Source organism: Aulonocara stuartgranti, assembly GCF_965226115.1.
Source record: "Aulonocara stuartgranti genome assembly, chromosome: 2".
In the NCBI taxonomy this organism is placed as follows: Eukaryota; Metazoa; Chordata; class Actinopteri; order Cichliformes; family Cichlidae; genus Aulonocara; species Aulonocara stuartgranti.
In genome coordinates, this window is record NC_138940.1 from 29942698 (window position 1) to 29966753 (window position 24056).

Genomic DNA, 24056 nt, shown 5'->3' on the forward strand with positions numbered 1-24056 from the left:
ATTACCTTGAATAAACAACTGTAAAGTCCACACGTCTGATATTCTTCCATCTGAATCAAAGGTTTGAAGGGTATAATTACCACTGTCATTTCTTCTCAGGTTATTGATCCTAAATGTTCTATAACTGGAATTAAAGGCAGAGCTCCTTTCTGTGATATTAGGAATCACCTCATTATTTCTCACATCTAGTATTTTTAATGAATTCTTTAACAACTGGTATCTCGACATTTCTGAGGTGCTGTTCATCAGCTGGATGTCCACAGTTCCTCCCAAAGCTCCATAACACTGAACTCCATCCTGTCTGCCATCACAGTGAGTTTCCACACCTGCAAATAAAACAAATGTAAAAAAACGTAAATTATTATTTTAGGTGTTCAAATAGTACTTTTTTGCTTATCTTCTGTCTGTTTCAGTGCCAGAGGAGAGATGGTGGCTTTAATGGACAAAGGGTCTTAAATATAGAGCCTTATGCAGGAGGAAAAGAGGAAGACCTCAGAGAACATTCATGCAGAGGGTAGGTGTGACAGAAGAGGATGCTGTGGATAGGGTGAGATGGATGCTGTGGTGACCAAGCTGAAAGAAGAAGAGTAGTTGGAGCTTCTTCTTAGTAAGAATAATGAAACTCGTTTTTTGGCTGTATGGTGTACAGCTTCTACCTAGCTTCAAAGCATATTGTTGAAACACCGTGAGGAGAGCTGAACAGCCTACCATGGGAGACTACAAAAACATAAATAGTCCATCTACAGCATCTATGCATGCTCACCATTCAGCCTCTGCTGATCCAGTCAGCAGCTATTAAACCTCAAACTCATCAAAAGAAATGATCAACTTCAGAAATAAGTTTAGGTGACAAAATTTAATAAAATAAATGATTTTTCATTGCCCTTCACAGTCAAATAACACTAATACTAATACTAAAACTACTACTACTAATAATAATTATAATACATTTTCAACCTCTACATAAGATTCCAGATTACAGAAGAATATGTAAAAAATTTGAAATTGTACTGTTGGAAATATTAACTCTGTCAGATTAGTCTTTAACGGCTTGACAAGAGTTCAATTTGGATATTTAACAGTCAATGTTTACAAAAATTAAATATCAGGTTTTTATTTCTTTTTTCTTATATTCCACTAAAACATTAACACAATACACAATGCAGCTACGCTAATTTTGACCTTTTATTGTTTCATTTTAAAACTTAAGCATTTTAGAAATAACACTACTTTCAAAAAATCTTTTCTACAAATGATGGCACCCTGGTGGTGAATAATAACAATGCTACTTCAGACTTCATTGACAAACTTTCACACCTTTGTTGCATTTCTTACACTTACCTTCCTGTACTGTCATAATTCAGTTCTGTGCATTTTTATTTTTATAGCATAAAATCACAAAATATGCCACCTCCACAAAGATGAAGGCCTCGCAATATTAGAGAAACCCACTATTAACATATTAAACTGCATTCAGGTATATTACTCTGTTTGACTGACATGATCCGTAGTGGGCTATCAACCCTCACGACCACTGGGATAGCCACCATCAGGGGTTTATTATATTGGAGTCTCCACCAGCTGTTCTAAAACTGAAGGAACATTTTGGATGAGAGGCGAAAAAAAACTTAAAGAAGACCATTTGTTTTATTTTACAATGACCTGGGTGGGCAGTACAATGGCAAGTGTTTCATTGTATACTCTGTTGTAATAGCAAAATAAGCTATATCTGATTTAAAGAATTCAATTTTCTAAAAGCAGACATCACTGATGGGGTTCATTTTATACTCCTGTAAGTTTTTTAAGTTTTGTGTAATGTTTTGGGTGAATGTTTGGTGGCTTTCACCCAGTGCCATTCAGGACAGGATAAGTTACAGTCTTACATTTTTGTTTTATTATAGTTTTATTGGATGATGTGAAAATGTGCTCCAATACTGGACTTGATAACACAGCTGGTACATGTGCAAAAAAAACCAAACAAACAAACAAAAATCAACCCCCCCAATAAACAGTCTGTTATAGTATTCTGTTTATTGGGGGGGGGGGGGGGGGGGGTGATTTTTCTATGTAATCACAAGGCAGCTTTAACACAAACTCCTCTACTTAACACAGATGTAAACTTGTACAACCTACACTGAGCATGTTTCCTGTTAGTGATCAGTTTCAGACAAGAACACGTAAATTTAGACCAGACAGGAAGTAATTACTATTACATTTGACATCTGCTTTCAGTATCTTAGTATAAACTACTTAAAGCAGTTGTCAGTACTCAATATCATCTCATTGGTACTAAGAATTCTAACCAAATATTGAACTCTTTGTCCAACTTAAAATCATCTGATTCATTCCTGCTCTACATTCAGGTGAAAATTTTATATCCTTCCAATTTTGTTTTTGAAAATAATATTTTTCGCAGATTGTGTTAAACCTCAACACTGAAATCATGGCAAAAGAAGAAAACATTAGCAAGATTGTTTCCACTTTTTCTATTAAGACAGTTGATATGGAGAGTTCAGTAGCCAAGATGAAAAGCTAAACTTTAACATATAAAAATCAAAATGGATCTAAAAGTGACATGACAACGATGCCATGAAAACAAACAAAAAAGTATGCAAAGAGTAAGTTGGTTTTGTGTTGCAGAAACAAAGAGAAAGATACAATTGATTCGGAAATGTGTGCACAACCTGCCATGGACTGACAACCTGTCCAGGATGTACACCACGTTTACCTCTACGAAAAGCCCTGCTTGAGAAATAGATGGATGTATGAGATGCATGCGCACATATTTTTTTTCTGAATATGGAAATGCATTTCAGTATTTAAGTATTTGAGATAATTTTTTAATTATCAATAAAGGATAATTTAAAACTTTTATGCACACTTTTATGTGCACTTCGTCTTATTTCTTCAAAGCAAGTGATTAATCATTTAAAATAAAATTTTAGTGGAAAAACCTTAAAAAGCTCACCATAAGAAACTCTGACCAGCAGCACCAGCAGTCCCACCACAGCTTTCATGACTCCTCTCTGTTACGTGTCTGTCACCCAGTCGGCAACAGCCTGCAATGCATCTTATTAGAGATCGTCAACAGAGGAGAAAGAGTGAAAACTTCAACCAATAAGAACATTGTTATAGTCATCTTTATTTTTCTCTGAGGTGTAACTGAGGGGCTCTCATTTTACTTCCACTTTCATCATACCATAACTGGACATTTCTGAGCTGAGGAGAAGAAACCGATCCTTATAAGTACTCAAACAGAGAGCTGTTCTTTGTGAGACGATGCATCTCTTCTGCATATGTTTAAAGTGAAGTCAAAACTCACTATCGTTACAGTTTTGGCCAAAGTTTGTGTTTTATACTTGTTGCTTCAGTTTTCAATTAGATTGTTGTTTACATGTTTATGATATAGTGACAATGATCTTGGACTTTTATTTAAAAGCTAAAGGCAAATAAAATGTTGCAATCTGTTAAAATATATTAATAAGTCACCATATGTATTTATATATGTACACATATAAACATGAAACAGAAAAAGAAAGCGAGAGAGAGCAAGAGAGTATCACTGATACTTTTTAAGACCTCTGGAAATCCTGGCGAACATTTGCTAAATCCTGCTTTTAAACGAGAAAGCCTGGCTTCTTAGGAGCCAAAATATAAAAAAGGGGAATGACACATGACTTTTGTACATTAGTTTTTATTTAACATTATGAGTTTTTTTTTTCATTTTACAAATTACAGGTTGTATGATATAAGCCCCAGATCCATCTGTCTATTTTCTATTATGACATGTATCAGACTGTGTCAGAGATTTTGTCTGTAATGTATTGGAACTATAGCCAGCCTGACTTGGCACCTCTGGAGCTTTGATGACCTGCACACCTCAAATCTGGCTGTGTCGAGTCCATCAAGAGAATAGTTAATTGGCAGAGTTCTGCTGTATTGAAGTTTGCTTTTGTAGGTCATTAATATGAAATTAGATAAACACTGAAAGGCATGTCTTTACTGATAATACACCATTAGCATCATATTTATTGTCCCGGAGAGCCTGGAGACTATCCCAGCTGTCTTAGGGTGAGAAGCAGGGTACACCCTGGACAGGTTGCCAGTCTGTCACAGGGCATGAATCTGTTCACTAACAGGACAGCTACAAACAGGTTGTGCCAGTTTGTAGCTGTGCAAAAGAAGCTCAGCTGAGAGCTGCCTGCTGAGTTGACAAAGAGTGAATAGTGATGAAGCTTTGTTTTGTCTGTATGTCATTCAATTAGCAGTCTCTATTATACCCTCACTGGCTTGCTGAGTGGAAAAGATGTTTAAATACATGCCACCAGATGGTACTGTTCCTCCTGTAGTGCTCCTGTGAGGGCATGGATGCTGGGAAACTGTGCAGAGACAGTCCTTAACATTATTCTACTTTTTAAAGTACTGAAATATGGATATTTATTAAGTCTCAAAAGCTCTTTTTTTTTATATGGATGATGAATGATTTCCTCTTAGTCACACATGAATTAGCTTTCTTTTTGAACGCTTGAATGATGCATTTCAGTCACAGTGATGCCCTCTGCACACAAACAAATGCATCTTTACAAAAACACAGTCAGACAGGCTGAAACCACAAAAGTACAAGTTCTGCTTGGGGTAAAAATATGCCAATATTACCTTTACATGATGACAATTGTGGTTTTGTTTACTTTTTTGTTCGTAAGTTAGGAGACTTCTTGTGATGGCTGACAGGATTGGGATGAAGTGTGAACATTTACCTAGAATTCTTTAAAAAAGTTAAAGAATTCATTAAAAATACTAGATTTAAGAAATAATGAGGTTATTCCTGATATTATAGAAAATAAATCTCTTTTTATCCCCCAGTAATGGAACATTTAGGATCAGTAATCTGAGCAAGAATGACAGTGGTAAATATTAATGTAAAATCTTTTATTCAGTTAGAAAATCATCAGTCAAGTTTAACATTTAAATTAAACACTTTTTGAAAAAAAAAATATATATATGATATATCTCACACAATACCAGATATGTGTATTTTGCACTTTTTCATTAACGACTACAAAGAAATCAGATCAAAAGACATCTGGGTGTGTTTCTCTCAGCACAGGGTACAGGATGATTGTACTGTGGGAACACCAAGCGGCAGAATAGTCATTCACAAGTGGGACACAAATATTTTGGTGATAAAATAAACGGGGTGGCTGTAGCAGAGGTGGTAGAGCAGGTCATCCACTGATCGGAAGGTTGGTGGTTCGATTCCTGGCTTCCCCTATCTACATGCCAAATATCCTTGGGCAAGATACTAACCCCAAATTGCTCTCAGATGCATCCATCGAAGTATGTGAATGTTAGCTATGAAGCACTTTGTGTGAATGGGTGAATGCACAAGTTGTGTAAAGCGCTTTGAGTGCTCAGATGAGTAGAAAAGCGCTATATAAGAACCAGTCCATTTACCAAAACAAATATAAGCTCCAATAGATGTACTGATGTTCTGTTGTGATAGAGAAGTGCAGTGAAAGTAAAGAAGATCCATAAATCAATATGAGCTTTGATGGTTTGTATTTTTCTGAATCACCTGAAGCATCTTGACATCACCGTCTCACTCTGTTGTGCAGTATGTATAAAAGCAATGATCACTCAAATCATCTGATTTTTGAACATTGGCATACAAACAGTCATCTTCTGTAGGTTCAGTGTACAGAGGTCGCTTTGAAAACTTGACTTGGCCATACTCCACCTCCGATTTTTGCTCCATTTCCTTCTCCCGGTGTTTCATCACCCTGACATCAGCGTAGGTTACTTCCTCATCATCTTCTTCATCTATATTGTAGCAAGAACGAGTAACACAAACATATTATTACAGTGACTGAGTAGTTTGACTTTTCACAAAACTTAGATCGTGAAGGACCTCAGCCATCCCAACAACAGACTGTTCTCTCTGTTGAGGTCAGGAAAGCGATTCCGCTCCCTGAAGACCAACACAGAGAGACTGAGGAGGAGCTTCTTCCCGCAGGCGATACGGTCTCTCAATCACACAGTACTGACCCACACATATAGTTCTTACACACACACACTGGACATTCTGGACATTGTTTTCACTTCATCACTTAAACCACTTTAAGCATATTTGCACTGCACAAGACATAATGTGGATTGCACAACACTGGTCACTATATTTTTCATTTCCAGTTAATACTTGTACAGCTGCTGTTATTGTGTATATATTTATATTTCTTCATACATTCTTATATAGTTCTATACTGTGTATTGTGTTGTACAGTTATTTTATTTTCAACTTTAATTTATATATTTTATCTTATTCTTTCCCAGTTAAATTTACCCTTCATTCTAATTTGTGTTGTACAGTTATTTCATTTTTAACCTTAATTTATATTTTATTCCTTCCTAGTTAAATTTACCCTTTTTAATTTTTCATATTTATTTCCTATCTTATTCATAGCCTTTTTTTTTCTTTAGGTCACGAGCAGTTGTCTAAGCATTTCACTACATATCGTACTGTGTATGACTGTGTATGTGACAAATAAAATTTGAATTTGAATTTTATTTTTTATAAGATTTAAACAAAAGTGCTCAGTCCTGTTTCCTCACATTTCTCGTTACTGTATTAAAGCCAGCTGATAAATGATGCACTCAAATTTTACTGACATATGCCAGAATTAAAAACTCTTGGCAGCAAATCAAAAAATGTAGAGGTAGAGGCTGGTGAGAAACAATATTTGTGTGTATTTCTGTAAATAAAATCAAAAGGATATTAAACCTTCTCGAATCTTAGAAAAAATGTAAGAAGGCAGTCTGAGCTACATGAGTAAGAACAACAGGAATTTTCTTACCTTTTTGTTTTGTAGGTTTGTTGTTTTGCTTTTTTCTCTGAGCCCAGATGACTGCTACACCCACAACTAATAAAATTAGGAACGCTAAGAGAACAGCACTGATCAGTGACAAAATACCTGTTTTAACAGGACACAAAACCAAACCATTCAGAAAACACTTTTTTATTAAGAAAGAACAAATTCGAAAAGAACATTAACGGATCTACTGTAGTAGAATTAATTTTCACTTACTAATGTACCACAGCTGAGCACTGCTGAAAGCTGGACTGAGGATATCATTCGGGTTTTCAATTGGCACTCTGTCAGTCCCTTCAGTCACAGCAGTTTGCGTGATCATTTTAGGGTCTCGTGTTAGTTGTGTTGTTGGTTTAATACACAGGGTTTTATTGGCTTCATGCACCCACCCTGATATCTGTGTCCCATTGACAGAAGTGCAGTTAATGAAAATGAAGCCTGAGAGCAAAAACAGATTATGTATGTAAGAGAAAGTGACCAAATGATCATATTTGTGATTATCACAATGTTCTCTCACCACAGATAGATATCCTCTCTTCTTTGAAGGCATTACTGACATTGTTCCTGACTGAGCAGACCAGATGTCCTGAGACGTGCTGTTTCAGAGTGATGATGTTAGTCTCATTATTTACAGAAAGGAGCTCAGCATCTGTCAGTGTGCGTCCATCCAGAGTCCAGCTGTACTGAGGACTGTCCCCTCCCTCAGAGGAGCAGGACACCCTCCTCTCTCCCTGGGACAGACACTCAGAGACCAGCAGGACAGAGGACACAGGAGCTGAGAGAAACACACAGATGAATTTTGGTAGTATAACAGGATCCTGGTCATTTCTTGTTATTTTAAATGAAGAACATATATGCTGCTATTAGATGTATATCTATTCTTAATCTCCGAACAGGGAAAATAATTACCTTGAATAAACAACTGTAAAGTCCACTCGCCTGTTGATCTTGCAGCTGCATCAAAGGTTTGAAGGGTATAAATACCACTGTCATTGCTGCTCAAGTTGTTGATCCTAAATGTTCCATTAACGTGGAAAATGAGAGATCTGTGTCCTATGGTATTAGCCTGAACTTGTTTGTCTGACACATATAGTAGTACTAATGAATTCTTTAAATATTTGTATTTATGTATTTCTGAGGTGCCGTTCATCAGCTGTATGTCTATACTTCCTCCCAAAACTCCAAAACACTGAGCTCTATCCTGTCTGCCATAACAGGGAGTTTCCACACCTGCAAAAAAGAAAAAAAAATTAAAGTCAAGAAAATAAAAAAATAATATCACAGTTTTGAGAGCTCAGTCTCTGTTAGAAGGTAAACATTTGCATCTGCAGCATGCAAGTGTTAACCTAAATCAAAAATAGCACTTTTGTGGCTACTGTGTGTCTGTCTCACAGTATGCAAATCATTTAGTATTTGCAGATGCATTATACAGGTTTGTCACTGAAAGACAGTGACGTTTCAGCTGATTTGTCTTTTGTAGAACAGCTGCTGTAGCTTCAGTATTCTGTTGTCCATGTTTTAAATGCTGCAATTCGTCTGTGCCTTTTTACAACAAAAGAAAAGAAACGAAAAAGAAAAAAAGCTCAGTAATTATAAAATTGTTGTTTATAAAAGAAGTTGTTACCTTCGTTTGTGAAGAAGACCCTAATAATTTTAAAATGATTCAAAATACCTAATATTAAAATGTGTATTTTTGCCAGCATAGTGCTATGTCCAATCTACTTTTTGATATGCTTAATTATATTTAATCAGTTTGTCTGCGTTTACTTTACTTAAATAATATAGCAACTGTTAATGTGTTTAACAAGCCCTCAACTGAAAAAACCCCAAAAACCCCCCCCAAAAAAACCCAAAAACATGTTTCATTAGCTGTAGTGGATCCCGTAGCCACAAAACATAAATAAAATATAGAAGTTAACATTGAGGCACCACATGGAAAAAGTTTAGTAGCTCACCATGAGAGACTCCGAGCAACATCAAGAACAGTTTAAATACAACTTCCATGTTCTGCATTTTTATCTCTTTGTCTCTTGCGTGAACAGGTCTCAATATATCCTGTTAGTGATCAGCCTCAGAGGAGAACGTGTGAAACCGTTGAGGTGAGGTTTTACTGAAGTTAAAATGATCTTTTCACATGCTGAGAGGAAGAAAGAGGTATCAGTTTTTCTTCCTCTTTTAGCCTTCAAGAAAAAAGATAATCCAGATGTGATGGACTGAGAGGAAGAGAGGGAACAATTTGTCATTCACGCTAAACAAGGTTTGATTAAGACAAAAAGTAGTCAAGTGTTAACAGAAAAATAAATATTTACAGAAATAAATTTACATGAGAGAATAATCATAAGCTACATACAGTTAAACCAAACTGGGCTTGAGTGTTTACTATTTGATTTTAACCTAAACGTCAAAGTAATACTACTATGTCAGAACTAGGGATGGGTATCGTTTAGGTTTTATCCGATACCGGTGCCAAACCGGTACTTTTAAAACGGTGCCGGTGCTCAAACCGGTGCTTAAAGAATGGAGAACACAAAATTGGTCCAAAAACCTCTCATGTTCAGCTGTTTTTTGTAAAAAGATAACAACGTTAGCCTTTTCTGCAGCTATGGGGCATATATGGTATCACTCTTGGCTGGAAGCAGTGCTTAAACAATGGAAAAAACACCAACTTTGTCCTAAACCTCTCATGTTTAACTGTTTTCCACTTTTTCTTTGGTCATTTTAGCCTTTTTGGCCAGGGTGAAGGGAGCATCTGCCATCAAACAAGAAGACAGCCGCATGTAGCTATGATGATGTTTGCTAGTTCACCTTACATGCATTAATGTAATAACGTGGTTAGCCTACTCAACGTAAATTACACGCGAACAACATTAAGCTACTCACGCAGAGAAGAACGGCTGCTGCTGCATCATCATCCATCATCATTTCTGCTACACTGGCAGGGCTGGGGCCAGGACTCTCCTCTTCGTGTTTTTGGGGGATATTGCTAACTCCGGGTCCGATAACAGGCAATCCACCCGCAGTAGATGTGCTCGGTGTGAGGTCTCGCAGCAAGCTATCAAACACGGCGCATTTCTGGGCTTTTAAAAAAAACGCTATGTGTCGCCAGGTGTTTCATCGGATTTGAGGTGTTACCTCCTTTGACAGTATCACAGTATCAGCTTAAAGCACTTGTTGCTGCTGAGTTTGCATATTTTGCTGTGAAGTACAGCCTGGCTTTTGACCGCTTCGCCTTGGACATTTTTAATCTGTAGCTCTGCTCTAAAAGAACGTACGTACCTGGGCCCGCCTACTATCCTCGGAAACGTAAAATGATTGGCTAGAAGTGTATCACAGCTCAGGAAAAAAGAGCACCAAAATAAAGCACCGAAATGCGCGCTGCTTTTCGGTCTGGTTACTACCGTTTCTGTCAGAACGACACCGGTACCCATCCCTAGTCAGAACTATTTCTTTAACTATTGGCAGCCCCTAGTGGTAAAGAAGTTTCTTGTTGTTACAGCATTAACTTTCACTGGATATAAGGGGCTGAGCTGAACTTCTAACAAACAACCAAACACCACAATTCCACATCTGCCAAACGTTGGCACATTGCAGTCAGACAGGTAGAGTTCTCCAAACACATACTAATCCATCGGATTGCCAGATGAAGAAGGGCGGTTCGTTACTCCAGAGAACATGTCTAATGCTGTAGAATATAGTGCCACCATGCTTTAAACCACTTCATCCGACTGCTTTCATTGTGTTTGGCGATGTAAGGCTTGGATGCACCTGCTCAATCATGGAAACCCATTTTATGAAGCTCTCTATGCTATTGGAAGGTCACACAAAGTTTGGAGGTCTATAACAGAAAGTTGGTGACCTGTGCACACTGTGCACCTGATGAACCTGTGCTGTGATTTCACATGAAATATCATTTTGTGGCTGAGTTGCTGTCATTCCCAATCACCTGGACTTTTTTTTAAAACAACTGACTGTAGAATATTTACTAGTGAGAAAATTTTATGACTGGACTTGAAAATTGGCATACTATTACGATACCACGCTGAAATTTACTGAGCTCCTAACAGTGACCCATCCTTTCACAAATTTTTATACAAGCAGTCTGTATACCTAGGTGCTTAATTTCATACACCTGTGGCCATGGAAGTGATTGTAGCTTCTGGATTCAATGATTTTTAGTGGGTGAGTGAAAACTTTTGGCAATATATCCTTCAAGCTTAGGCCTCTACCAGAAACCTGGGAGTTTTGAGCATCCTGTGAAGTATCTTTGCTGTTCCTACAACTGTGCTCATTTGGTAATCTCAGATGACTATCCAGGAATGACATTGTGATCCCCTAACTGGCTGTCACCTTCCGCATCTTCCACCTTCCCCATTATCTTCACCTTCTACATCGTCTCTAGCCCTTGGTATTAATTTAGCTTCTTGTGTTCCAATCCTTCTGATCTTTCTATAGCTTGGTTTTGCTACATCTATCACTACGGCCGTCTTGCCCAACACTACAGTGTCTGATTGGTTAGCCATCACCAGTTTGTCTGTCTGTAAGGACATCACACGGGATCTTAGCTTGGTCATTCTCAACAACTTATAGCGGCATATACCATTTTGACCTCCAGGCCACACTCAGGATAGATATTTCAGTACCCTGTGCCAGGCACTATGTTATGGCGTATCTCCAACCTTGGTGAGCCTGTTCTAATAAAGGGTCTCATTTATTAGTATCTCTGTGGAAACATTCTTACTGTACTCGAAAAATGACAACTTCACAGTAGTCAGATACCTTCAACATGTATCATCATCACCGTATCATCACAGTGTCCATTCATACATCATTAAAATCTGAAAATGCTTTTTGAGATGTTTTGTTTGTGAAACTGATGGTTTTAATGTTAATATATATCAATGTCATTTTCAGTATTCACAAAAAGGCACTACATGTGTACAGGTTGTAATAAAATAAGTTTATACAGTGCTGTTGATTCACACTTTTCTGAACTCATGCTTTTTCCTCACACTTTACTCAATTCATTAGAAATAGATGGAGGTGTGAAATGCATGTGTACATATTTATTACTGAATATGGAAATGCATTTCAGTATTTTAGTATTCAAGATTATTTTTAATCAATAAAGGATCATTTAAAACTTTTATTGTGTGCACTTTGTCTTATTTCTGCAAAGCATGTTATAAATCATCTAAAATAAAGTTTTAGTGAAAAAACCTGAAACAAACTCACCATGAGAAACTCTGACCAGCAGCACCAGCAGTCCAACCACAGCTTTCATGACTCCTCTCTGTTACGTGTCTGTCACCCAGTCAGCAACAGCCTGCAATGCATCTTGTTAAAAATCAGCAACACAGAACAATGTGTGAAAACTTTAACCAATAAGAACATTGCTATAGTCATATTAACTGAGGAGCTGTCATTTTACTTCTTCTTTCAACATTCAACAACTGGACATTTCTGAGCTGAAGAAAGGGGAAACATATCTTAAGTACTGAAACAGAGAGCTGATCTTTGTAAGACAAAATTGTATAACCACAGCCACATCTGTTCTGCATATGTTTGAAGCGTGCCGTCACCTTAATTTAATCATAAAATCGTTACAGTTGTTTCCAAAAGTTTTGTCAGTGGCACACATTTTGTGTTTCTTGCTTGTTATTCAGTCTTTAATTAGATTGCTGGTCACATATTTATGTACATGTCACCATGATCTTCCCCTCTTGCCCCTGTGGGTGGTCTATCCTTCAAGCTCGCGTCCTCTACCAGAGGCCTGAGAGCTTGAGGGTCCTGCACAGTGTCTTAGCTGTTCCCAGGACTGCGCTCTTCTGAACAGAGCTGTTGTTCCTGGGATCTGCTGGAGCCACTCGCCTAGCTTGTGGGTTATTGCACCGAGTTCTCCGATTATCACTGGGTCCACTGTTACCTTCAACCCTCCACATCTTCTTGAGCTCTTGTCTGAGCCCTTGGTACTTCTTCAGCTTCTTGTGTTCCTTCTTCCTGATGTTGCTGTTATTCAGTATCACTTTGTCTTTCACTACAGTCGCCTTTGTCTGCTTGTCTACCACCACTATGTCTGATTGATTAGCCATCACCAATTTGTCCATCTGTACAAGTCCCACAGGGTCTTAGCTCAGCCATTCTCCACCACTCTCGCTGGTGTCTTTCATTTTGACCTCAGGACTTCCAGGCCATACTCGGCACAGATGTTTCTGTATACTATGCCGGCCACGTGGTTATGGTGTTCCATGTATGCCCTGCCTGCTTGCATCTTGGACAGGAACATCTCTAAAAAGCCTGCACCTGGGGTCTTGCATGGTGTGATAGACCCCAGCCTCTATGGATCTTAGAGCTTGTTCCTGAGCTGCCATGATTAGTGCCTCTGTTCTGTCTTTCACTCCAGCTTTGTCTAGCCACTGGTACGATTTCTGTATGTCAGCCACTTCCTCTGTCTGCTGATGGTACATACCGGGCAGGGGCACTGTCCTTCCATGATGGTTCCTCCTCTTTCTTGGGTTTCTGCTACCTGAGGTATTTGCTGAAAATTGTGGATGTTTGTTGTCTCATCCTGGACAACAGTTGCCTCTAGGTGTTTTCTATTGTGAGGAAAAGACCCAAGAAAATTACAAATAAAACAGCCAAAACTCTAACAATCATGTGACCCTCTATGAGTAAGCACTTTGGAGACAGTGGGAAGGGAAAACTCCCTCTAAACAGGAAGAAACCTCCAGCAGAAGTAGGCTGAGGGAGGGGTAGCCATATGTTATGACAGGCTGGAGTTAGGGGAGGAAACCAGAACAAATAACATACTCTGGAAGAGAGTCAGAGATAAATAATAACTGACTTCATCCAGAGAGATGTAAAAACACATAGTGGGGAAAAAAAAATAGAGCCAGAGATTAATAACAAGTTTTCTGGCTGTATTTGGTTATCAATACAATGGTAACTCAAAGTCTAGAAAACCAAAGATTTGTGTGTTTAAGTGGCTCTTAGCTAATTCCAAGTGCAAATAAATTCACAATATGTTTAACACCTTCCCCAGAATGACTAATGAGCAGTTTGACAGTGCTCAAATACAAATTAGTATAAACAGCTATCACTGATGTGATGATTATTTTAATCTAAATCAAAATCAGAATATTGGTCACTCTGTCATTTTCAATGAAGAACAGAGACAGCATGACATATTCAATGTTCAAGATCCAAGAAATTTTTTGTCACCACAAAACACAAATGGTTACGCTGAGCATGAAATTCTTACTTTGCAAGTTCCCTTCATGCATGTCAGGGTTGGCTGTGTGGCAGGCAAGCAGAAGTGGTGGACCCAAAATTGCAGGACTCTTGGAGATGGGAATAAACTGAAAACGCAGCTTTATTGCTGGAGGAATGATTCACGAAATAAAACTTACAAAAACAAAACTCTAAACCAAGGTGCTGGAGGACAGGACAGGACATTACAAACACACAGCAAGTTGAGGGTACAACACGACACCAAGCATGGGAAAACACAGGGCTTAAATACACAGGGTAGTAATGAGGGAATGGCAGATAATCACAGTTCAATAATTAGTTAGTGAACAACAATTAGTCATGATTCAGTAACCTGCGGATAGAAACTGTTTTTTAGTCTGGTTGTCCTCTCTTTCAAACTCCTGTAGCGTCTGTGTAAACAGCGTGTGCTGTGGGTGGGTGCAGTCCCCAATGACATTGTCTGCCCTTTTTTCTGACCTGGGTGTTGTAAATGTTCTGCCTGAGGTCTGCCTGTGAGGAAGTCCAGGACGGTGTCAGTCCAAGAGTGAAGAAGTTTCCTTTATTACAATTGAAGTGATTGCGATGGGGCGATAGCCATTCGAACAGGTTAGGTTGTTCTTCTTGGGGAAGGGAACTATGGTGGTGAACTTGAAGCATGTGGGCACAGCTGACTGGGTGAGGGACACATTAAAAATGTCTGTAAACACCTCAGTCAGCTCTGAAGAGCAGACCCACAAAGCAGGGCCGGGGATGTTGTCAGGGCCAGCTGCTTTCTGGGGGTTAGCCCTCATCAGAACCTTGCATACTTCAGTCAAAGTCACAGTTAGTGAGGAGTAGTGATGTTTTGGTTACATATATATATATATATATATATACATATACATATGAGTGTTTGTGTATAAATACACAAAAGACATATGCTGTGTCATTTAAGTGATCTAGGTAGCTCTGTTTTGGAAGTTCAGTTAATGCTAGCAATGTGTTTTGGTGTTTTGTTTCTAGGGCCTACTGTATATATTTATATATAAACTTATATAAATAAAACCACATTTTTTTTACATTAGTAATTCCTTTTCTGCATAATTTTATATGGTTTTTGATAATAAATTAATTAGACCAACAAAACAACCTGAAGAGCCAGTTGGGAGCCGAAAGAGCCGGTTCTCTAAAAAGAGCCGGAATTCCCATCACTAGTGAGGAGCTCTGTGATGCCTCTACTGGTAGAATCCCTCTATGTTGGCTGGTGTTGAGGGTGTCGAAGTGAGCGTAGAACTCACTCAGCTCATCTGGTAGGGCGTTGCAGCGGACTGTGACCCTGCTGCTACTCTGTTGGAAATCAGTGATGTGTTGCAAGCCCTGCCACATGCATCAGGAATCTGAGTTGTTGTAGTATCCTTCCAGTCTCAATCTGTACTGCCTCCTGGTTTCCCTGATGGCCAAGGCCATATCTGTCCTTTCTTGAAGCCTTCTGCATCAACAGATTTATTATAATTTATTTATTTATAGAAATAGCTATAATATGGTGTAATATGGAGATTATAGCATAAATTGTAGATCTACTAAAGGCTTAATTTCCAAATAGGAAAAAAAAAACAACTATTTTGTATGATTTGTGGAGGCAAAAGAGGAATAGGATAGGAATAGGATCCCAGAAAGTCCAGGAAAAAACATGCAGTGAATAAAAGAGCAGATAATAGCAGGAATTAATTGAAGACAGAGGGTATAAATACAAAAAAGTAATGGGGGAAGATGACATGGAAGAGAAACTATGACACAGATGAAAATAATCAAGAGAGAAGAAGTAAAACTAGACATGAGACACAGAAGATGACCAAAGAAATAAAACAAGAAGTGAATCAAAACCAAAGCTGACACACTGAACACAGGTGAACTTCACAGAAAGAAAACACAAAATAAATAAAGAAAACCAGCAATTTCAACAAATACAAATCAAAACTAGACAGACAGACAGATAGATAGATAGATACATTCTACATGGAACAAGTTTATACAAGAAATTGTAAGTAATAACAGACTCTACAAGAATTAATACAAGAACCAATTCAAAAAAATCACCCATAATAAAAAAACTAAAATGATAAAACAACATATAAAGCAACAGATGAAACAGTTCATGCTGCCTTGGTTGGGCGGAGGGAGCAAAGACAGATAGAAACAAGATGTTCAAACAAGAGGGGAGCAAAAGAGTAAGGACATGAAGGCTGGGAGAGATCAGGGGATTTAGGAGACACTTTGGGTGGCTGACCTTGACGAGGAGCAAGGTCAAGGGAATGTTCTGGGGGTCAGCTGCCAGTAAGTTTCAACACAGACAAATTTTAAAATGTTTGAGGAAAAAAAAAGACGTTGCAGCAAATTCAAAGCAACAAACGTAACTCATCATGAAGTATTTTTATTAGTATTTTAATTGTAGAATTTAAAAAATTAAAAATTTCTTTTGATTAAATCTGCAGTCATAAATACAAAGAACACAATTTCAGGCTCTTTTTTGGATGTTGACTTTTGTTTCCTTCTTTGTTAACATGATGCCACACTGCTTCAGTAATGTTAAGGTTCAGGTTCTGGTTCCCTCAGCCCTAGCTTTAACAAGGCTGAGGGGACAATGCAGAGTACTTGATTACCAGTCAAAGGTTTGGACACACTTTCTCATTCAATGCTCTTGTTTTTTTTGTTGTGTTTTTTTTTTCATCACACATAGCACAGTAAGTATATAGTATCTACTATACTATACTATACATATACTAGTATATGTACATATATATATATATACATATGCACACTGCAAAAAACGTGGGAAAGAAGAAGCTGAGGTTATTTTGTCTCTGCCCTTGCTTTTGCTTCCTATATCACCTTTCCACATGTGTCTATTTTCAAGAATCTAAAACATGCTTTGAGTTAGTTCACTTTTTGTTTACTGCTTAATTCCATATGTGTGAAAATAAAGAAAAACCTTTAAATGAGACTGTAAGTGTATACATATATGGCTTAATATTTCTGCATTCCTGTATTTGTAAAATAAATTAAAAACAAAAAAAAAATCTGAAACAAAACGTGGGAAAGAAGAAGCTGATGTTATTTTGTCTCTGCTCTTGGTTTTACTTCCTTTATCACCTTTCCACATACAGTTTGTGAACACCGACTGATGTGTAGTATCAGTCATTTCTTTTATTTATGCTGCAAACTGTATGAACACACTCTGAACAGCAAGAAGACATGGAAGCTGTGCTTGGATTGATAGTGATGTTGCTGGGTTTGTCTCATGGTGAGCTGAAAACAGTCGAGGAATAGTTTTTTTTGTATTTCTTCTAAAATAAATTCAGGAACTGTTGAATACATCTGCAGTTTAGGAATGTTTTAATATAGAGCATGTTCATTTTCTTTTCCTTCATTTTCTTTCTTTTTAGTTAATTTCATTTAATTCCTTTTTTTCTTTATTAACACTTTTAATTATAATAGGAAACTCTGACATCACTTCATGTGAACAGCACTTTCAGGAAACATAACAACTATGTTGGATTTTCTTAAGCTGAGACACGGCTATTGGACCCCATGTTTTTAGGGCTACAGTGCCAATTAAAATATTTTCATGCAGTTCATTATTTTATTTTATTTTATTTTATTTTATTTTTTTAACAATTTTAATAGGACGTCACAATTTATCTTACACTACCTAATACGGAAACGTGAATTTCTTGGGAATTTAAGTTGTCAGTTTCAAAAACCTCTTCTAGTATCATTAATATAATGGTTCTCTCTCTTCCTCTCAGTTCTAACACAGTAATTTACTTTTCTTCAAGGCTTGAACCCTAACTATGTTTCAGTCACAGACATGCCTGCATCAATAAATGTATCTTCACAAAAATACAGACAGGCAGTAGCCACAAAAACACCATTTCTGTTTTCAGTAAACATTTGTCAGTGCTGCCAGTCCATTGTAATAATTTTGCTTTTCGTTTCCTTTTTTGTGTGTTTGCAGGTGTGGAAACTCATTGTGATGGCAGACAGGATGGAGCTCAGTGTTATGGAGCTTTGGGAGGAACTGTGGACATCCAGCTGATGGACAGCACCTCAAAAATACCTCGATACCAACTGTTAAAGAATTCATTAAAAATACTAGATGTGAGAAAGAAAAAGATTCTTTATAATGTATTACAAAATGGGTCTCTCTTTTTTCCCAGTAATAGAACATTTAGGCTCAATTATCTGAGCAGGGATGACAGCGGTAATTATAGCCTTATAACATTTAATTCAGATGGAAAAGCATCAGACGAGCAGACTCTACACTTGTTTGTTCAAGGTAATGTTTTCCTTGTTTAGAAATACAGTAAAGCCATTAATAGATATGAAACAGAAAATTCAGATACATGTATTGTATGATTTATGTTTGTTCCCCATTAAAGAGAAACAAGAATGACCTAGATTCTGATTTAAAATCTAAACTCATCTGTGTGTGTTTCTCTCAGCTCCTGTGTCCTCTGTCCTGCTGCTCTCTGAGTGTCTGTCCCAGGGAGGGATGAGGGTGTCCTGCTCCTCTGAGGGAGGGGACAGTCCTCAGTACAGCTGGACTCTGGATGGACGCACACTGACAGATGCTGAGCTCCTTTCTATAAATAATGAGACTAACATCATCACTCTGAAACAGCACGTCTCAGGACGTCTTGTCTGCTCAGTCAGGAACAACGTCAGTAATGTCTTCAAAGAACAGAAGATATCTCCCTGTGGTGAGTGAGAACACTCTGAATTTTTATTACCATTACCTGGACCCCAGTTGTCTGCGCCTTCTTTAACGCATATTTACTTAACGACATTCAGTAACCACAAAAGCACCAGTTATGTTCTAGATAAACATTTTCATATGATTCTTGTTGTCTGTCTCTCTAATTTATACACATATTTCACAATGGAATTTCATTTTAACTGGAACATTGAAGCCACATTTTTAAAGGTGTTGTAAAGAACAGAAAGTGTTCTGACTGTGTGTGTGTGTGTGTTTTAAAAAAAATACATTTTCAGTTACTAACAAAGTAAGAAAAATTAAAAAAAAAGTTAAATGGCAGTTACAATACCATCTATGATTTTATTGATTTATTGTGGCACCATATGTCTACCCAAACAGTGAAATATTCAGAGGTCCATGCTACTCATGTGTGCAACAATAAAGGCATCTTCACAAAAACACAGACAAACAGTAGCTGCAATAACAACATTTCTGTTTCAGGTAAACATTTGTTAGTGCTGCCAGTCCATTCAAATAATTTTGCTTTTGTTTCCTTTTTTTGTGTCGTTGCAGGTGTGGAAACTTACTGTGATGGCAGACAGGATGGAGCTCAGTGTTATGGAGCTTTGGGAGGAAGTGTGGAGATAAAGCTGATGGACAGCACCGCAAAAATACCTCGATACCATTTGTTAAAGAATTCATTAAAAATACTAGATGTGAGAAAGAAAAGGATTCTTTATAATATCATAGAACATAAATTTCTGCTTTTTCCCAGTAATGGAACACTTAGGCTCAATTATCTGAGCAGGACAGACAGCGGTAATTATAGCCTTAAAAGCTTTGATTCAGATGGAAAAGCATCAGATGAGCAGACTCTACAATTGTTTGTTCAAGGTAATGTTTTCCTTGTTGTGAAATGAAGCCATTAATAGATATGAATATAACTTTAATATTGTTGAAGTAATCCATATCTTTCCATACATGTATTTTACGGTTTATACATATTTTTCCACTGAAGACTATAAAGAATGACTGATTTAATTCTGCAATGTCGATTTGAAATCTAAACTCATCTGTGTGTTTTTCTCAGTTCCTGTGTCCTCTGTCCTGCTGCTCTCTGAGTGTCTGTCCCAGGGAGAGAGGAGGGTGTCCTGCTCCTCTGAGGGAGGGGACAGTCCTCAGTACAGCTGGACTCTGGATGGACGCACACTGACAGATGCTGAGCTCCTTTCTGTAAATAATGAGACTAACATCATCACTCTGAGACAGCACATGTCAGGACATCTGGTCTGCTCAGTCAGGAACAACGTCAGTAATGTTTTCATAGAACACAGGCTGTCTACCTGTGGTGAGTGAGAACCTTATGAATAAAAGTTATTAAGCACAAATTAAATTTTTATGGTTATTATGTCTTGAACTGTTTGTTTGTTGGATCATACTATGCTTCATTTTTTTCTTTATTAACTGCAGCTCTGTCAGTGGGATACAGACATCAGGGTAGGTACATGAAAACAATGTACATTGAACCAACAGCAGACCCAGCTCTGCCTAACATGTGATTTTGGTGTCTCCTAACAGATAAGATGCTTATATGTGGTTTGCGAGCAGTTGTGGTCATTCTCTTGCTAATTGGGATTCCCATCTACTTTGCTTGGAAGAAAAAGAAACATGCCAAAGCTGAAGTCTCTGCTGTCCCACAAACAAGAGGAGATCCAGAGGATTCTCTTCTGATGGTTGAAATGAGTTCTGCAACTTACACCAACACCTAGTTTCACCTTTTACTTGCTGTTATTTATCTTTGGTTCACAAGCATGAAAATAGCATTTAGAGAGAAATTCTTCTGCTCTTTTTATTCCCCACAAATTATGATGAGAAGCTCTGTGGTTTCTGGGTTTTACATTTTTTAAATACAAAATCTTTACAATTCTTAAACAATAAAGTCTTGAATTAAGTTTACTTCATGTGTCAGTTTTTTTTTTTTAATTTTCTGCAAATGAAGTTACTGAGAGAGGAGAAGGGGAAGCAGGAGATTTATAAATGAACTGGGGCAACAACAGCAGTCATGCAGATGCTGCACTGGTCCATTGAAGAAAGAACTGAGAGAATAAGAGCTTTAGATTCATGTTCCTAAGATCACCAATTGTCATGAGCTCTGGTTAATGACTGAAAGACTGAGATCACAAATACAACCCAAGGCAGGAGATTTTTGTCATTTTAGACTCCTGGGTCCCATCTGGGCAATGTTTACATTAAATTCAAATGCAGGTCACATGCACTTTGTGGAAAAACAATGTGATCAATGCTTACGTGGCAAAATAATCATGAAATGCATCTTGGTGTATATCTTTTAATTCTTGTACAGTGATAACATAAAACCATATTAACTGAACTGATCACTGTTTCATAATGTGAAATAAGTTTTTAGACATACTGCACAATATATTTTGTGGATGGTGAAAACTTCTATATTTGGAGTTTTATTATTTGAGTTTTAAAACATAAATAGGGGAGGGTGGGGTGGGTTTTTACTTAAAGTAAAAACTGGCACAACTCACTTTAAGATTTTGCTTAAAGTGAGGCCATGATAGTAATGCTTCCAACTAAAACATGTTCAGGATGTTGTGCATGCTTGGGAACAATCACTTTGGATCTGAAATATATAGTTGTGCCACAAGTGCTCTTGTGGCACAACTTGACCCCGATGCAGGGTAAGTTGCATCTTTGGAGAGAATACCTTGGGGTAAATTGAGCCAGCATATTTTGATCTCAGAAACTGTAATGCTATATAAAAGCTAGACAAATTTAACATATTTAAAATTATTTTACAATATCAAAGGCCAATTTTATACAAGCCACACGAGCACATCGAAAGTCAGTTTTCTTAAAAATGGCCAAGGACCAAATGAACTTGTTGAAGCTACCCACTGCTGTACCTTCTGGATGTACCACCAAGTTTTTGTGGTGTGGGTAGTTCTTTTTTTATGCACATCTTCTCGAGGGATGACTCTGTCACAATTGTCTTTGAAAGTGAAGATGGGCTTTCCATTCACAATCCCATTACTACTTCACCTTAAACACTTTGCACCAGTTTCAGTCAGCACCATCAACCAATCCATGTAGTTGTAGGATTTGATTTTGCCTGCAAACGTCATAATGACAATCACAATTACTTTCAATTATATGTCAAGCTATACACTCTAAATAAGTACCCAACTTTACTTCTTTGTGAACTATCTGCATTTTAATAACTGATAATGAGCATTTCCAGGGGAAATAATTATTGTTCCCTATATACTTTTCCTTAAATGGACACTTAACCCAACCTGCCTCTGATATCCCTGCTAGCTGGATCAAAATGTCATTTCTTTGTGCATATTCAAATACCATGAACTGGATTTTGAGTATGCACAAAGTAACGAACACATAAATGCTGCTAGTGCCTTCATATGTTCTGCCAGCTCTCTCTCCATAACACTTGATTGACAAGTCCAGATCTTTTACATCCTTTTATAGCCTTATGTCTCTTCCATCTATCTTTTTCTTCTCCACATATTGTTTTAATGTCATCATGAATATGTTCATCTTCCTCGCCACTTGATGAATGGACTTCCCCTTCTCACATCATTCACTCTGTCCATGTCCTGTAAAGGAGTGAAAGCCCTGCCTGTCCTCCCTATTATAACTCAATGGCATGATGGTCTATTTCTATTTTTGGTCTGAAATAAAGAATGTCACTGTGAAAAACGGTAAATAATAATAATAATAAAAAACAATCAATAAAATAATATATTTAAAATATTCATAAGTTGGGCACAAAGCACCACACCATATAGACTCACAGTGTAGCTTACCAAAGCACTAAAACATTTGTGAAATGTTTTTAAACCTGTCTGTAACTGTTTAGACAAAACAATCAAAAAACCTTGATCACAGAAATTTGACCTTGAAAGGCAAAAATCGTTTTTGAACTTAAATATTCTGATGTAATGAGGTTCTCTTATTTGCAGGATTAGTAAAATGGCTGACTCTTCAAAAATGTGCAGTCACATGACTGATTTCTTCTATGGTTCACTAGAAACAAGGGGTACAAATCACCCTCTTTCTCCTATTGTGGGAATAGCAGCATGACAATTTTCAGTATTTTTTACACAATGTCGCCCTCTAGTGGGAAATGTTTGGACTTTATCATTGCTTCGTTACACTGTCCTTGCTTTTATTGTATTTTCCTTCACAAAAGACTTTACACTAATGTCAAGAACTTACAATATTAAAGAAATCCACCAGTACAGCAACATTTTCCCATACCAAATAGTTTGAAACTACAGTACATTAAACCTTAACAAAATAAAAGTACAGTGAAGTACATACTCAGTCCATGCTTAACAGGTTTGTGTATCTGATTTTATTTTTTAATTTTACAAGCAGAACGAACTCAGTGTGTCATATTTATTTCTGTGCTATTGTGATAGCGTGATGGCTGTGGAAGCTATAGCTCTGGCAACTGTGTTGAAAAAACAATAACTATTATTCATTTTTATTTTTACTTATTTATCTCAACTTCCTAAATCACTCATTTCTAAAATTACAGTATTGTTTAAAAACATTTTAGGACATTTATTCATCTATTTTTTGCATTTTGCGTGCGGTAAGATGGTTTAAACATGAGGAGGGATAGTGGCTATATTTCACAAAACATGTTAAAGATTGAGCTGCCAGGGGAAAAGAAAATGAAAAAACCACAGAGAAAACACGTGGATATCCTGAAGAAGGATATGCAGAGGGTTGGTGTGATAGGAGAGGATGCTAGAGACAGGGTGAGATGTAAGCAGATGATCGCCTGTGGTGACCCCTAAAGGCAGACACCAAAATAAGAAAAAAGAATTGGGCACTGTGATGTTTGTCTTTTATGCCAGGGGGCACTGCAGAGAATCATTATTTGTGCGTCCCCAATGATACTGTACTAGTGTAGGAGGAAGGAGTTTAGTAACTTATTAGTACCTCATCACAGATTCAGAGATAACAAAGAGTAAAATATGTGTATTAACACTTTTTTATGTTGCAGTGTGGTCTGAAGGTCAGGTTTTTTCTCTATTTTGTTGGTGTTTGTTGGTGTCATTGGGGTTGCCCAAGACTTAGGATTTAATGTTAAATAATGCTTTGCATGCATGTTTTACATTGCTTCATCATTGTTTAGAGCATTGCTGTCA

General features: G+C 37.4%; 2 protein-coding genes and 1 long non-coding RNA gene across 6 annotated transcripts; 2 read left to right on the forward strand and 1 right to left on the reverse strand.

Annotated features, from left to right (window-relative positions):
• Nucleotides 1–224: 224 nt before the first annotated feature.
• Nucleotides 225–7564, forward strand: LOC309687535. The gene is made up of 3 exons (XR_014270794.1): nucleotides 225–312; nucleotides 414–514; nucleotides 7501–7564. It is a non-coding gene; the product is annotated as an uncharacterized lncRNA (long non-coding RNA).
• On the reverse strand, nucleotides 4915–12195 carry LOC309687417 (uncharacterized protein). Of its 4 annotated transcripts, none has more exons than XM_082502409.1 (6): nucleotides 12099–12195; nucleotides 7776–8096; nucleotides 7384–7641; nucleotides 7083–7304; nucleotides 6852–6968; nucleotides 4915–5820 (listed from the first exon to the last, which is right to left on the reverse strand). In XM_082502409.1, the coding sequence occupies exons 1-6, from the start codon at nucleotides 12145–12147 to the stop codon at nucleotides 5600–5602; spliced, it is 1188 nt and encodes a 395-aa protein (XP_082358535.1). In that variant the 5' UTR covers nucleotides 12148–12195; the 3' UTR covers nucleotides 4915–5599. The 4 variants fall into 4 exon arrangements, with proteins under 4 accessions (XP_082358535.1, XP_082358537.1, XP_082358536.1 ...); XM_082502411.1 differs by lacking the exon at nucleotides 12099–12195 and adding an exon at nucleotides 9747–10155; XM_082502410.1 differs by lacking the exon at nucleotides 12099–12195 and adding an exon at nucleotides 8822–9731 and having other exon boundaries at nucleotides 6852–6935.
• A 5078-nt stretch (nucleotides 12196–17273) lies between these two features.
• LOC309687385 (pregnancy-specific beta-1-glycoprotein 1-like) lies at nucleotides 17274–20733 on the forward strand. The gene is made up of 7 exons (XM_082502319.1): nucleotides 17274–17394; nucleotides 18109–18429; nucleotides 18596–18853; nucleotides 19423–19743; nucleotides 19940–20197; nucleotides 20320–20346; nucleotides 20428–20733. The coding sequence occupies exons 1-7, from the start codon at nucleotides 17346–17348 to the stop codon at nucleotides 20616–20618; spliced, it is 1425 nt and encodes a 474-aa protein (XP_082358445.1). The 5' UTR covers nucleotides 17274–17345; the 3' UTR covers nucleotides 20619–20733.
• The last annotated feature ends 3323 nt before the right edge of the window (nucleotides 20734–24056 follow it).

Coding starts and splice junctions, on each gene's coding strand:
- LOC309687417 (XM_082502408.1), bottom strand. CDS start 8,879: ATGCAGAACATGGAAGTTGTATTTAAACTGTTCTTGATGTTGCTCGGA. Junction 6,969..7,082: donor TGCTCAGCTGTGGTACATTA/GTAAGTGAAAAT, acceptor CTGTTAAAACAG/GTATTTTGTCACTGATCAGT. Junction 5,821..6,851: donor CAAACCTACAAAACAAAAAG/GTAAGAAAATTC, acceptor GCTACAATATAG/ATGAAGAAGATGATGAGGAA.
- LOC309687385 (XM_082502319.1), top strand. CDS start 17,346: ATGGAAGCTGTGCTTGGATTGATAGTGATGTTGCTGGGTTTGTCTCAT. Junction 17,395..18,108: donor GTTGCTGGGTTTGTCTCATG/GTGAGCTGAAAA, acceptor GTGTGTTTGCAG/GTGTGGAAACTCATTGTGAT. Junction 19,744..19,939: donor TCTACAATTGTTTGTTCAAG/GTAATGTTTTCC, acceptor TGTTTTTCTCAG/TTCCTGTGTCCTCTGTCCTG.